The 14,899-nt window shown below is 39.0% G+C and overlaps 1 protein-coding gene across 1 annotated transcript in view; it reads right to left on the bottom strand.

Annotated features, from left to right (window-relative positions):
- Positions 1–14,899, bottom strand: part of PIEZO2 (piezo type mechanosensitive ion channel component 2) — a 122,817-nt gene that overhangs the window by 44,045 nt on the left and 63,873 nt on the right. Inside the window, exons 20-25 of the mRNA XM_035901617.1 lie at positions 11,248–11,491; positions 10,031–10,127; positions 8,067–8,226; positions 5,530–5,619; positions 2,781–2,902; positions 1,913–1,984 (exon numbers count right to left, since the gene is read on the bottom strand). Of these exons, the coding sequence (XP_035757510.1) occupies positions 1,913–1,984; positions 2,781–2,902; positions 5,530–5,619; positions 8,067–8,226; positions 10,031–10,127; positions 11,248–11,491 (785 nt within the window). The remainder of the gene's footprint in view (positions 1–1,912; positions 1,985–2,780; positions 2,903–5,529; positions 5,620–8,066; positions 8,227–10,030; positions 10,128–11,247; positions 11,492–14,899) is intronic.

The following is a 14,899-nucleotide window of genomic DNA, read 5'->3' as shown; positions in this document are numbered from 1 at the left end:
ACTGAGAAAAGGGACTTGCAGGCTTCGCACCATCTCTTGCACTCCATCAGGCACAACTCTGTGCCCTAGGAGAAGCTGAGGACCCTGAAGCATGTGGCCCTAACTCATGCTGATCTTTGCAGGGCTCCATGTGTAATCCACAAGCGCAGGAGCAACCACACCTCCCTACAAGGAAGAGCATGAATGAGCATCAATGAGGAAACCCTCACTGATGTTTCCCATCTGCTCTACTCGGACCCAAATTCATTACTATGTTTCAATTCCTGTGATATACAAAATGAGGTATCTTTCCATAGAATGAAATTATAACAAGTGGTATAAAAATAACAATAAAAATCTAAATTAAATATTAGAGTTGCCATAAAACTTGGAGCTTCAGCGACCTCAATATATACACATATACAGCCACAGCCACAAACCCATTTACGGAGAGAAACAGCCACGTGCAGCAGAATGCTACGGAGTTACAGTACAGTGTTTCAAAAAGAATAGCTGGGGAATATCAGCCTATTTCCAGTTCGTGTGCCTGTGAACACCTACTGTAAGTGCCACGGTTCAGTGAGTGTGGACGCAAGCCACATGGCAGGCAACCACAGTTTGCAGGCTCAGAGTCTGATGTTTCCCACAAGGTTTTGCATTATTGCAGTAAATAATCTCAAGAATGCTCACTGTTTAAATACCAAAATGCAAGTTGCCACCTAAGAACATTAAATAATGAGGGTGAAATAACTAAAAGCCGAAGTCAATGTCTCTCTTCGAGCAGTTCTTCTTATTACAAAACCAGTGGTGAATAAACAAGAGACTGTATCCCGTTCCTTCAAAATCACTGTAGCTTGAAATTCTACAGTAAAAACTCACAAATTATAGTTTCGATCTGTTTCGTCATTGTTGTTCTTAATTAAACTACAGGGCAAGAAGTTTATTGTCATAAGACTTTTGAAAAGGGATAGGTCTCTCTAAAGTGGCAGTGTGCCCTTTAGAAAAATAAAAATAGAGGCACAGTTTACTTGTGACTTGATAGAAATAAGCATATGACATTCTGTTAAATGCTGTTGGCAAATAGATATATATATGCTGGAGTTATAAATAAATACACATAGAAAAATGAGGCAGTATGTAAACATGTAAAAGTATTACTTGGAGTAACTCCTTTAAACTAGATGACCAGGCATAATATAGACATTCATATTTAACTCGGATCAGTGCTATACACCGGAATATTTTTTAAATCTTCAGAGTTCATCAAATAGTTCTTGTCTGATTTCCCTCAACAAAGATCCAATGGCAGGATATCTGATTTGAGATTGCAGTCTACTCAGTTTTCTTGGTTTACCCATTCCATAATGTAGGGAAGAACTCTATCGCATGCCTGGACTGGTGTGATCAGAGATATTCAGCTGAGCTCTACACAGCCTAGTCCTGGGAATAGTCTTGCTGCCTTACTGTGGCACTCAGATTTCTACAGCTCACAGTAGAATGACTGATGAACCATTCAAAAAGATGTATGATGTGTGTATATGAAAAAGATATTATGACTAATCTTAGAATGTATTGGCAAACCTTCACCTTCATATTTTTAAATACATTGTGCTTTGCAGTAGGGGGGAGTTGAGACTTTTGAGGCCAAACAGGATTCTTTTTGGCACACGTTTATCTGATCTGATATTTTTCTAAGAATGCCCGAAGTATCATGAGCTAGCTATGCTTCCAACACACAGAAGTTCAAAATGTGGTTAAACTCACTCCTTGGAGATTTGGAAGTAGAAATCATTTGTTGAAAAAAACCAAGCCTTCTATCAAGTCACAATCATAAAATCAGGCATAAAACAAACAGGTCATGGGAATGCCTTCATTCTGGTCAAGGATATAAGGGTTAAATCCACACATTTGTAAGATGATTGAGAAAACCTACTGGAAGCATGATCAACCCAAGGCCGCCACCACAGCTTTTTTTTGCCCTTGGCTTTCTCTTTGTCTGCTTCTCCTAAAATAAAATATGTCCAAATATTAATTTTACAAAATGAGAAACATGTTTCTTACACTGATTAATAATTTTTAATTTCTCTCAAAAGAGCTAAAATTTCATGAGCACATCAGATGTCAGATCTACTGAATACATTCAATATTAAAATCATTCAGAAGCATGACCACTAAGCAGAAATACTCTGGTTTATGCAGCAGTTAAAACAGCATTCTACTCTGAAACAGCTAAAATGTTCAGGTTTGTGTTTTAAAACATGTAGCCACAGCTGACTGTAATTTCAGGAAGAAAATATTTTCCCTCCTCTCAAATCCCCTTACATGTCAGGCTCCAAAAATTTTAAACCCAGTTAAGTGCTGATCCCAAGTCAGCGCTAGAAATGTGGCACTAGATAGGTATCATTTTATCTGTTCCCATGCTTTAAACATTTAAAAGCACACAAACATTTCAGTGACTGAAAAAACCTCACAGCATCCAGAAAATGTTGCTGGAAAAATGTGGATGCTACCTATTTGTAACACTATGGTTTATAGGTAATTACTTTGTTCAAAACAAACCTCTCCTGCTATTCAGCTCTTTGCCAATGGTCTGAAGTTAACCGGGAGTAACCTTAAAGCAAATAATTTTCTCTAAACCTTTTGCAGTACAAAATCCCAGATTTTTTTGGCTGAATCAAACTCCAAACTGATAACTTGTTACATGCTGACAGTTTTGAGGAACAATTTATCACTTGTCCACTTATTAGGTCTATTAGGTCCTCAGTGCTCAAATGCAATTATGGTACAACAGCTAATGGTACCTTCATCATCTTCTTCAGAAACCTTCCTAATCTCCGGCCCCTCTGAGGATTCCTGGGTCATGCTTAGCATCCTCTCTTTACCCTTTTTGTATTTTTGCTGCCTGGCTTTGATGCGATCCATTCTAGCAAAAGGAAGAATCTTGTTAGATTCACGTCTTCACCCTTTTTGACCCAGCCTGAAAAACAAGTGTTAAACACATCCATACACACACACACAAACACACACACTCGCCAACACTTCTACACAAAATATCCATTCCACATTGTCATTAATCCTGCCCTTAAACATAAGGCATTAAATGGCTATGAAGGGACTGGCTGGAAGGGTCAAGCCTAGACATTTGCTCATTGCTCAGTGAGAGCTGGGTTGCCTGCTATCGCATGGCTGGTTTACCCACTCCCCCTCGACTATCTTATTATCATTTAAAAAGTAAAGAATTGCTGTCAGGAGCCACAGCACAGCAAATGAAGCTCTGGGAAAAAAGGACTTCTGCCTAATGCAGTGGGTTTCCTGAAACTTGCCCCCCTGAACCAGGGAAGTGGCTGTTGCTGCACTATTTGTGCTACATCTTCATCCCTTAAACTCTCATTCATTCCACATATCTGGAAATACAGAAGATTTAAACTGGTTCGGTTTTGTCTAGAAGTAGCCAAGCCTTCAATTCTTCTACTTGCAATCCTGTAAACTTAGCAGTTTGGTCTTTTAAGACTTCTACATTTTCACAGTTTGAAAAAAGGTAGTAAAAAAACCTGAAATCAACAGGAATGAGTTCTTTCAATACAACTGGATTACAAGCAAATGACTCACTAATTTCAATGATCAAAATACACTTAAATACTTTTATTAATCTGTCCATTTGCTACGGAAGAACCACCCACTAGAGAGGGAAAAACTCTTTCATCTCAGCTACTTGCTATTACTCAGTAGATGATTAGATTTCTTCCCCTATCATTCATCTGCTGCTGAAGTCACGCTATGTCAGGACAATTTGGTTGTTCAAAACTTCTGGCTGTGCTGAGAGTTCTCTTCATCCTAACCAGCCTAAACTGTATGAAGTACTACTGATGAACATTATTGATTGAAATGAAAGAAACACCCTCTATTGTTGAAGTCAGACAGCTTGTAAATATAAACTAGTACTTTTTAGAGAAACATAGATTAGCTTTGGTGTTATTGCAAGCCGTATAATTTCCTTGATCTTAAACTCTGCAGAATTAACAGAAAAGAATGATGTCCAGGACAGGCACATCCTGCCAATTGGGATAAGATTGAAGCACAGGGGAGAGCCAATAACAGCCCAGTACACTGAGTGGTGGGAAACTCCAGGCATGCAGGTAGGGAGCACGGTCCCTGCAGCCTTCTGATGCCTCTTCAGTTATGGAGGTGTGGAAGAAGCTGTCAGGAGTGGGCTTTGATATCTAGTTAGGAAGCAGTTATGGCTTTTCACACATGACAGTGGAGGAGCTCTGAAAGTTTTTTGCAGTTATAAAAGAAGCATGCTGGCTGCACCCAACAGAAAGTGTAGTGGCTTATTTGCTGTATAAAGAGAAAGGCTCTCCAGTTCAGTTAAGCTGAATGCAAATATTTTCGGTGAAGGGAAGCATATATATTTTGCACTCAAACACCAGAAGAGGAACCACAAATGACACAGAAGCAACAGGCACCCAGTACATTTTACCAGGAATACAGATATACAGAACAAAATCCTAATAACGGTAAAGTCAATGACAATATTGGCAACCATTGCAGCAAGGCCAGGATATTATTCCTTAGCCTATAGTGATTTCAGGCTATTTAGGTGGCTCTTAACTGCAGCTTCCCTGTCTAGGCCCCTCGTTCCAATTTCTGTTTGGTTTTTTTTTAATCCAGTTCCTGTGTGTCAGTCCACTATTTTCTAACCATCTAGGCTTGCACTTTCAAGTGAGACAGGGGTAATGTGGCACTTCTGATTAGTAATCTGCCTACCCTTGTCATGAGTTTCATTGAGGGATTGCATTTGACCGTCCTACTCTTCTTGAGATATGGGAAGTGACAAACTGAGAGAACAGCACGGTAATTAGTGGAAGGAAAGAAAGAGGGGGAAAAGACAGACTTTTCCCCCCCGTATTTCATCTGCATTGCACGCATTCATACTACACAAAATAGGATAACCCAAAACTACAGCTGAACTGGACCTCTAACAGAGAAAAAATATAGCACAGATATAGATCATCTCTTAAAGAAAAGACTATATGGTCATGTTGCTATGATAGTCAGGTGTGGAACAGTTAAAAGCTGATCTTCCTAACCTGTCATCATTGGATTTCTAAGGTTTAGAAGAACCTTGAGAATAAGCAGGAGGGCTCACATCTTCTCTGTTGATTTATAGGAAACATCTGTTTCCAATTACAATTTCAGGCTCATTGAGGAGCAGGTAAGTCAGTACATTCCACTCTTGATTCTTTATGTTAACCTCATAACCTTAGGTCCTAGAAATGTACCTCTATGTTTAAATGAAAGTTTAGATTCTGCAGTACGTTGTCTTTTTGGAAAAGACTACTCTAAAGCTACATAATATTAGAATGCCTAAGATATCTGAATGCCCAGAGCACAATTTTTATAATTGCAAAATCATAGTTCAAAACATAATCAGCATTTCTATAAAAGAAGGTGCTAGATAAATACCAACAATCAGTGAAATACATGCATATGCACGTGTATATATGTATACATTATATATACATATATATGTATACATTAAATACATACTGTCTTTTCAGTTGATCCATTGATTTTTTTTCCTCTTCAATTCTTGCCTTTACAGCCTTGACAATTGTAGCCTGGAAAAGCTCAGCACCCCTACAAGCAGAAATGGGGTCAGAAGAAGGAAAAAAAGGAGAGGAAACATAAAATGTTTCTAAGTTCCCCTTATGCCTGTTAATCACAGAGAACTCTGTGTTCCCTCTGTACACAACCTCATCTGCATGAAACAAAACTAATCCAAGGCCAGAAAGAAATAATCGATTACTCCAGAATACTGATTTGTTTACAGTCAATCCTTTCAAGATCTGGGGCCAAACATGATCCCTACTCAGCCTGTAAGTTCCCCTAGAAGCTGTTCAAGGAATTCAGTTTCCAGGCCTCAAAATGCAGAACATGGGTGGCTTCAAGGCTGAGTTAGGACTTCTTGCACACCTCCAGGATTTGGTCTTTATGGCAATTCCAGCATTATAATCACCTTGTCCCTCTGTCTCAGCCCCCTGGAAGTTGTGAGCAAAGTCCAGCTTTATCCAGGGCCATGATGAGCATAGCTTTAGCTTCACTTTTACCATCTGAACCCCACAGTGCTTTCAATCTGATGAGACAAATCCTTGAGCAAGTTTCTGGTGTGCCAAAAGAATATGGTTTCTAACTCCATCTCCTTAGAAATGTAATCGACTCATTGATTTATATGTCCAGATCACATGTCTTGGCCATTCTTCATTATCCACTCATCAGCCCTTGAAGACTCAAAGAGCCTCAAAGACTCTCTCAAAGAAGTAGCGTAGATTTAAAGCCTTTCTTTAGTCAGGAATTCAGTAAGAACAGCTATAGTTTCAGAAGTCTACTTCTAATTAATTTTTCAACAATGTTTTCTGTGAGATTAATGATTCTTCTATGTGATATGCAGATAACCACAACCACATGTTTTTCAAAGGAATACAATAAAGACCAGCAATCATTATTGCCCCAAAGTATGGTAAAGTACAAGAAAGAAGGACATGTTCTCCTTAGCAACCTGATCACTCCTAAATTCTTACGGACTATTGAAAACTGTCGCTGGATCCTCATTGTTATTGTCTGAATCACAATTTAATCTTATTTAGGTGAGGAATTTGTACTTCACAATACTAACTTTAACCAGAAGACAGGCTCAGACCATGCTGCCTGAATCCAAACCTGATTTTCTCCATTGTCTATGTAAATTCAAAGCTTGGATTTTAGCAAGGCAAGCAGCTAGCTAAAAATATTAATTATATCCCTACATTTTTATTAGCCTCCTTCCTGTAATATCTCAGCACTTCCTGGTCACTAATACATTTATCTTTAAAAAGCTCCTGACACAGGCCATTATGTCTTGACTTCTGCTGCTGGAGAACTCAAGCCTAGGTTCAGTGACTTACCAAAAGACACAAAGCTGGAAGGAAGTGGCAACCAAACGTGTTTCTTTCAACCCAGCCCAGTGTCATTTACATAAATCTGCTCTTTCCTTCTGGATGCAAACTTTCCAATTATAGGAGGCATTTTGATACTCATGGTTTTGCTTTGTGTTATTTTCACTGTGAACACAGTGTACAAAAAAGCTACAAAAGCAGTATCCAGCAATCTTGGGCATCAGCAGTGAAATTCACTCCAGAGCAAAAGTCTGAGAGGGGCAATATGGGATGGAGGTATAGTTCTTTTGATAGCCCTGTTTACAGTGGTGAATTTTGTTTAGTATGGGCAGCTAAACGTCCTCCTTTTAAAGTAATCCCTGGAGGGAGAAGAGGAGGATGACAAAAAATACTTCCTTTCAGGATATGCAAGCTAAATTTTGCTCTCAAACACAGATAGAAATCAATGTCTGTGTGTTTTTCAGGGGAAAAAAAAATGCCACAATACATTCAATCCAATATTGACAAAAGTAATTCCTTAGAAATCTTACTGAAATTAAACCCAGAATTTCTGATCTGCCTTCTCATTAAAAAACAGAAGAATGGTTGTGCTAGTGATAGCTATGAGTGGATGCTTGTGGGAAAGTGTAAGAGGTCCAAAGAGGGTGATACTTCCTTGCCACACCTACTCAGTGTTCAGTGATGTGACACTTCCCAAGTGTCCTTCCAAGCCAGATGTAATAACTTTCCTGTATTTTTCTTCATGTGACATTTCTGCAGTCTTGATTTCTAAGGCCCATTGTCTCAAACAGGCTCTGATAGCAGTGTGGTTCCTTTCCAAGGCTTAGAAACTCTGGCATTTACTCTCACATGTATTGATGTTGAGAGGATTCTGCAACATGCATCAACTTTCACAGCTTTTAAGAAAGGCTATGAAAGCACCAGCGGGTGTTTGGTAGAAAAGATGGCTTAATTTCTGTCAGATTCTCAGTTAACTTGTTTCTTCATGTGTGCTTTGTCAGAGCTGGGTTTGTAATTATGAATTCAGCATGGATTGTCTAAACCAATGTTAAATACTACGACCCTTTCGGTACTACCTATCATAAACAAATATGTACCGTAGCCACAAGAGACTTCAGCTGTTTAATTTAATTTTTTAAAACTTTATGGTACCTTGATGCTAGGATCTGAGAAGCTTTTATATCTGCAACCACATGCAGGAAGTAGTAACTCATGAAGACTCTTCTTTGCAGCAGCAAGAAAGCAAAACATATACTGTCCCAGATGATTCCTGCTTCTCCACTGGGCAGTTTACAATCTAGATTGTTGGTTGCTGGAAAAAGACACCATCAGCATAAAGACTGTTGTATTATCTATTCTTTTATAATGTTTAATCAATTAAATAATCTTAGCTTTTAAAATTATTTGAATTGAGGTCCTTTAATTAGATTTTTCTTAAGAACCTGACATGCATTTTCATTTGAAGTACACCATGTTTTCTTTTACAGCAAATTGGAAAGCTTCCAACAGTGTGGTATCGCATGAAAACTGAGAATTCACCAGAAATGAACCATTTGCAAACAAATTCACCCTATCGTAATAAGAACTTGAAAACAAAGATTGGGAAAAAAAGTATTGTTAGCCTGAAATACTTGATTTCAGTATTTTATAAAATGGCATGTTTTGATTTTTTTTTTCCATTTCAGAATGACCTTTTGTCTCATTTTCCTATTAAGAACACTATCAACATGAGAAAGAAATGTTTTATTTTTGTCAAAATAATTTTTTGACTACCACCACCTAATATTTTTATTTTTCCTCTCCACAACTCAGTTCAATGTTTCTTTCCATTGCATAAGAGAAAAAATATTTGAAACCACAAAACTGCTTCCTTTGGGGTAGGAGGAGACAGGCAGAGAGGAAATCCCATTCCTCCTACCTCTAGATTTTGGCTTGGGCTATTTCCTTCTTTCTTTCTTTCTTTCTTTGTTCTCTAAAAGACAGTTCTCTTGAGGATATTAAAAAATTAAAACTGGGTTTTGTGGAGCTAGACTATAAACTAAATGGCCTATGCTGTCCTATAGAACGGAGTAGAAGGACTCAAGGGACAGACTCTGGCTCAAAGCTGGCTTTACAATCAAGCAAGCCAGTCTAATAGGTCTGGAGGTCGAGCTCCAAGAGCTTCAAAGCCTGCTGCACCCGTTCCCTGGGGAGTCAGAAACCTGTGTCTAAGTTTCTGTTGCTGCTCAAAAAGTTTTGGATAATACAAGAACTACTGGGCACCATTTATCTTGTGAACTTGCGTCTTCGTATTTCCTTTCTTTTCCCCAACTCCCCACTTATCTATTAGGATCAGACATGAAGACAGCAATTCAGAATTTTGCTGCAGACTCACTAGGATGAAACAGTCTTTTAAATTCAGCAAAAAACACTGAAAAAAATCAGGTATTTTTCAAACTGTCAATCCAGGGTGTCAGGAAAAGGTGAAGCCAAATTAATAGCTCACTGAGAGATGAAGTGTCCTGCTCTTCATCCTTCATTCCTCCCTTCTCTCACCTCCATCCACATACACTATCCACTACCTCCCTGTTACCACCACAAATGGAATAATTGTAAAAAAAATTGCCTAAATTCACTATGTCTGCAAAAAACCCACCACTTTTATGCTGGCTTAGCCTCTTGCCATTTCAATGAGCTGAACAGGTTTACCCTTTGAGCAACTGAACGTAAGGCCTGTCACACAGGGAGGAGTGGGAGTCTGCAGCTGGGAAAAGGTCCCCTCTCCTTGAAGCTCAAGTTGTACAGCGAAACCATACCTCCAAGTATCACATCACAGGGATACAGTGTTAAGCACTAGTATCACCAAATTGTTCATTTACAGCAAACACTGGTTGTGGGTATATGTATGGTGGTGTTGATAGTTCTCTCAGTATGTGTCTCCTTTGGTGCTATGAAATATTTTCAATATTCTTTCTTGCTAGTCAATATAGGACCAAGCTGTATCAACCGAACATGCAGGTATGGTATTCTCACAAGCTAATATGTCAGGAGGGGGTACAACTTAAATACAGTAGAAGATTTTGAAGGTGATTCTTTCTTTACAGAAAATTATGAAGAAAAATGGTAGCTATACTTACGAATACGGTAGCCTTTAACAGTACAAGCCAGGCTAAATGCCTGAATCAACCAGCAACTGTTCTTAATTAATGATTCAATGTAGCCACATGCTCCTATCTGGAAAGTAACAAAATGTAACAAAACACAGCAGAAATAAAGATAAGAAAAGTATTGTACCTCTTTACATGAGTGACAAACATCACTTTTCAATAGCAAGAATTTGTTCTTTTGATTACCAGTGAGACAGGAGATATGTGGGGTTTGTTTGTGTTTTTGCAGAGAAAGTGATAGAGCTGGCACGTGATGCAATGCAACAGCTAAGCAACTTTTATAAATCAATGACTTAATCTTGCAAACGTACGTGGACAGGCTTAACACGCGCATAGCTCCATTGAATTCCCAAGCATAAAATGAAGCACATATGTAAGCATTTAGAACATTTGCAAATTCAAACCACCCATAAATCAATTTTATTTCAGTACAGTGACTTATATAAATGTAAAAAGAAAAATGTCTGCTCTTTTCAGTCCAGTACTAAAAATGTTCAAAGCTAAAAAGCAATTGCCAGGAATAAATCTAAATTTATCTTTCAAAAAGATTTAAATGACTGGCTTGTCTCAATCACCTATCAGTGCCACTGCAAGAATCCGCTCTAAAGAGTTAATTGATGTAAGAAAACATTTAATATTTTGCAGAAGAATTTGACATTTAATTATCAAATATATCTGTTTTCACCCAAATTTCATGCTAGTTTTAAAGAAAATGTAATTTTGTAGTCAACTTCGCTAATTACATTATATCACATGACAACTGCATCTAGTACTAGGCTTGAAAATTCTAGTTTTAAATAAAAGGTTTAATTAAATGTGCACTATTTATCGTCGGTATGACTAATCTTGCACTTCTTACTCATTTCTCACTCCACTGAGATTTTCACAAGACTTTACTAGGAGACACTTTAGTAGGCAAAGAAACCAGAACCTGGCCCTTTGAAAATCGCTGGTGAGCTTTCACAGAGCCCGACTGAATACAAGAGTGCACATTTTCCTATAATGTATATGCATTGCCGTTCCCTGGATATGCACTTGCAGTTTCTGAATTAAAATGGATCCTGCTTTGTGCTTGCAGAAGGCTGTGGTCCTGAAAAAGGATTTTTAATGACCACTCAATGCACTGTGCACACTTCCAATGAAACCATGGAAGTGCTCAAGGCAGAGGGAAGGCAGCAGCTACTTACCGAGAGGATGTTCTTCATTGTGATCACAAAGACATTGTAGGCAATCAGCCAGTCCCAATAACGCAGGATGCTCCTGATGGGCTTCAGCAACAGATCTCCACCAAAGAGAAGGAAATAAAAGCAGGCTACCAAGTAGCCCATGCAGAATATACTGATCCTTGTGGTTCCCGTTATGAAGATTATAGTAAGCACAAACCAGAAGAGGTAACTAAATATTATCACCTTATACATGTCTAAGTAGGACCTGGAAGTAAAAGAAGGAGAAAAAGTTATAATTTTCTGAGGGAAATGCTACCTCTCCTCTACCTGTGCTACTGGCCAACCCTTACGCCTAAGCTCTGCTGAGCATTCTCATCCCACTTCAGCATTTGGGCACCTGCTTAAGACTAACACCAAGGGGTCAGTGGGTCTTCCTGGCTCATGTACGCAATTCTAGCTCATTCATGTGCATAAGCACCTTGCTACACCCTGTCAGGGCACTTTGCATCACGCAAGACCAAGTTTTGTATCATGAAAGGGGGAAAAACATGTTTTCATCAAAGTTCATGACAGAGTGATATTATCTGGCAATGTTACATAGGCAATTTAAAAGCTATCTGAGATCATCTTTTAAGAAGTCTGAGCAGTACTAAAGTAAATCTACCTTCAAAAGCCAACTAAGTACTCCACTGCAAACAATTCTGTATTTATTGATGACTGCTAGGGAATTCAGGCTGGTTAAAAGCCTAGTTTTCAAAGACAGCTGCTAAAAATATCTTTCTCCAGTGGAGATCAACTGTAAAAGTTTTGAGGGGTAAAAGGCTTCTTCAGAATGTAAATGTGATAGAGTTTACTTAAACGTTTGCCAGGAAGCTACGAGACAGAGGTCTCTGAAATCAGCCTGGCCCACAGTGGGAAGGAGTGAGAAATAATTTGGTATTTTCAGATTCCTAAAAGTCTTGACTTAATATTGACTCGGTGAGCTTTCAAATAAGAATACCTGCCAAAGGCAATACCGAATACTACATATAGCTAAACACTGCAAAACCAACTAATTCTTAGTTTCCCCCCATTTAGTGTTTTGATTCCAGCTGTAACTGTGTTTTCAGGATCTGTTCACCCAGGCTGCAAAACTAGGTTTGTCAGGAAACCAGGCAGAGAGACAGCACTATAGGAGTACACATATACCTAAGCCAAACCATGTAAGGAGTAAATGAACTAAATGCACTGTACGAAGCCACGTAAAAAGGCCCCTGCTATTTGATGTTCTCAGGCTCAGAACTTTCTAGGAGTATGTATTTATAGTCCTACATTTATAGGCCTGTATTATACAACTCAGCTGCCGAAGCCAACCAGAGAGGCATTTAACGAAAGGTAATGAGAAAGCCCCTTTATGTTTATTTCCCCAAAACAATTAAGAAACTTGTGGACTACTGCCTGCAAAATCAAAAACGTCATGACTTTAGAGATGCTGCTGGGTTTTAGGTGATAAAACATTAACAAAGTGTCTATACACACTGGCAAAACAAAGAAGTGAAAGACATCGGTGAACAGGTCCTCACTAACTTAATATGCACTGGAAATGGTGCTCTCACTGTTTCTCTAGAAAAAAAATGACCATAATATTTGGTGTTCCTTTAATAATAACTATCGATGTGTGGGATGGCTAGGAAGAGATCACCTTCCTGATACTGCTCTAACATTTGCAATATTTCAAAAATCCTGTCCTCTGCTACCAATAAAATGCATCAGCATCTTTTGAGAAAAGCCTGAAATGGAACTGAATTGATCAAACAAACAAGAATATCTTAATACTCTTCAACAAAAATGGACTCTGACTCTTAAAGACAACTGGACCTGGCTGGATCCCAACTTTCCAACATACACACATGGCATTTGGTTGGGTCCAACAGCAGATATCACTCTCAGATTAAAACTTCCAGAAATTAGAGAGAATATAAAGAGGAAGCGAATAACTTAGCTATTTTTTCACTGTAATGTTAACCATTTGCTACATTTTAGCTGTAAAAAAAAAATTCTCAAAAGGCAGGAGGCAAGACAACTGTGTCAAGTGACAAATGATGTAGTTCTTAGAGATGGAAATATTTCTGATTTTTAAAAATATGCAATTACAAGCAAACCCAATCATAAAAATGGCTCCCAAGAATTTACCTCGGAGTGGACATTTTACAAAATGGTGTTTGAACAAGTCATCCGGGACATGTCTAACCAAAGAATAGCACCAGCTGTGCCATGTACCTCTGTGCTGGCCCAAGAACAATGCCACACTGAACACAATGGAGAGAAATACACCCGAGTAATCTCAGGTAGATAAACAATATTCCCCAAACCACACTTCTTTCATTTGCAATATGTCAAAACTCCTTGTCTGTTACGGTGTGGAGTCACACATCTCCCCAGTCATCATTAATTGTTTATAATGATATAGGTCAAGTGCTGTAAGAGCAGGAACGAAGACCTGTTTTAGGGGGGATTCCTCAACATATTGCCTCTCAAATCACTTGACACATTCTCAGATGCAAATCTTTAAATTCTGCCTCAAACCCCGGAAAGTTAGGAAGTGAGTTGTTTCAGTTCCTTGCTCTGGAGGTTATAATGCAACAGTGTGAGGCTGAAGCACAAAGCCACCCTGATAGCTAAAAAGACCTTACACAAACCCAGAAGGTCAGTAAGGGTGCTTACCCTCTGTTTGAAAACTTCTTCATAGACAGCAGAAAATGCTCAGTCTTGGATAGCATATACCATAATTTTATGTTTTCACTGCAGACCACACAGATCATTAGTTTAATGCCATGCAAACCTTCCAAACCTCATCTTCTAAGCGGTCTTTAAGTCCACATCCAGTCACAGAGATGAGAGGCCACCCTCAGGATGTGGTATTTGACAATACACCTAGGACATGCGAGCAGCTGCTTCCCTAGGGAACAGTCCCACTCCCCTTCACCCCCTCAGCTCTGCATTCCAGCCCCTTCTTTGGCTTCGGCTCTTTGCTCTGGTTTCAAGAAGCAAGTTTGAAAAAGCCTATTTATTTTGGGGGGAGGACAGATGGATGGGACACTTTTCTGCCCATTCAGCCTACAAACCAGCTCACTGCTGGTGGGATGCATGCAAAGGCAGGAGTGTGTAGCTGGAAACCAGGAATATAGCCACACATTTGAGGAAGATTAGCCACTACAGCAGTGTATCCAGAGCATCAAAATACGGCTTTTGGTAGCATGATAACCTCTGAATAAGAAATTATACAGAAGAAACCTGAAAGATGAATGAAAAATAAAAAATGCTGATCTGCTAACAGTGTCATTAGCAGAACCCTCTGATACTCTGGATAACATTTTGGAAAAACTTAGCCTATCACTTTGCTCAAAACCAAGGAATACAGAGTCTGAAGTTCATTCCACCCAACCATCAAAGTTATTGTAACCTCAGGTGGCTGTCCATATCAAATGATCTGCTTTTCTTTAATAAAGCTTTATTAGTCTTATCACAATTGCTTCAATATTTTATTTCCAGAGGAATTAATTTTTAACGGTAATACAACCCATCCGGTTGCAAAAAGATCGCTCTAGGTGTTCCCGGCATGCTTAATGATGTGTTTGGCTGTGGCCAGCCTAGTGCCTGGACCTTTGCCTGCAGGCACCGAGAGGTGCTGATG

The sequence above is a fragment of the Egretta garzetta genome, unplaced genomic scaffold (assembly GCF_000687185.1).
Source record: "Egretta garzetta isolate BGI_Z169 unplaced genomic scaffold, ASM68718v1 scaffold259, whole genome shotgun sequence".
In the NCBI taxonomy this organism is placed as follows: domain Eukaryota; kingdom Metazoa; phylum Chordata; class Aves; order Pelecaniformes; family Ardeidae; genus Egretta; species Egretta garzetta.
Note: the sequence above shows the minus strand (reverse complement) of the source record. Positions and strands in the feature narration are given on the sequence as shown.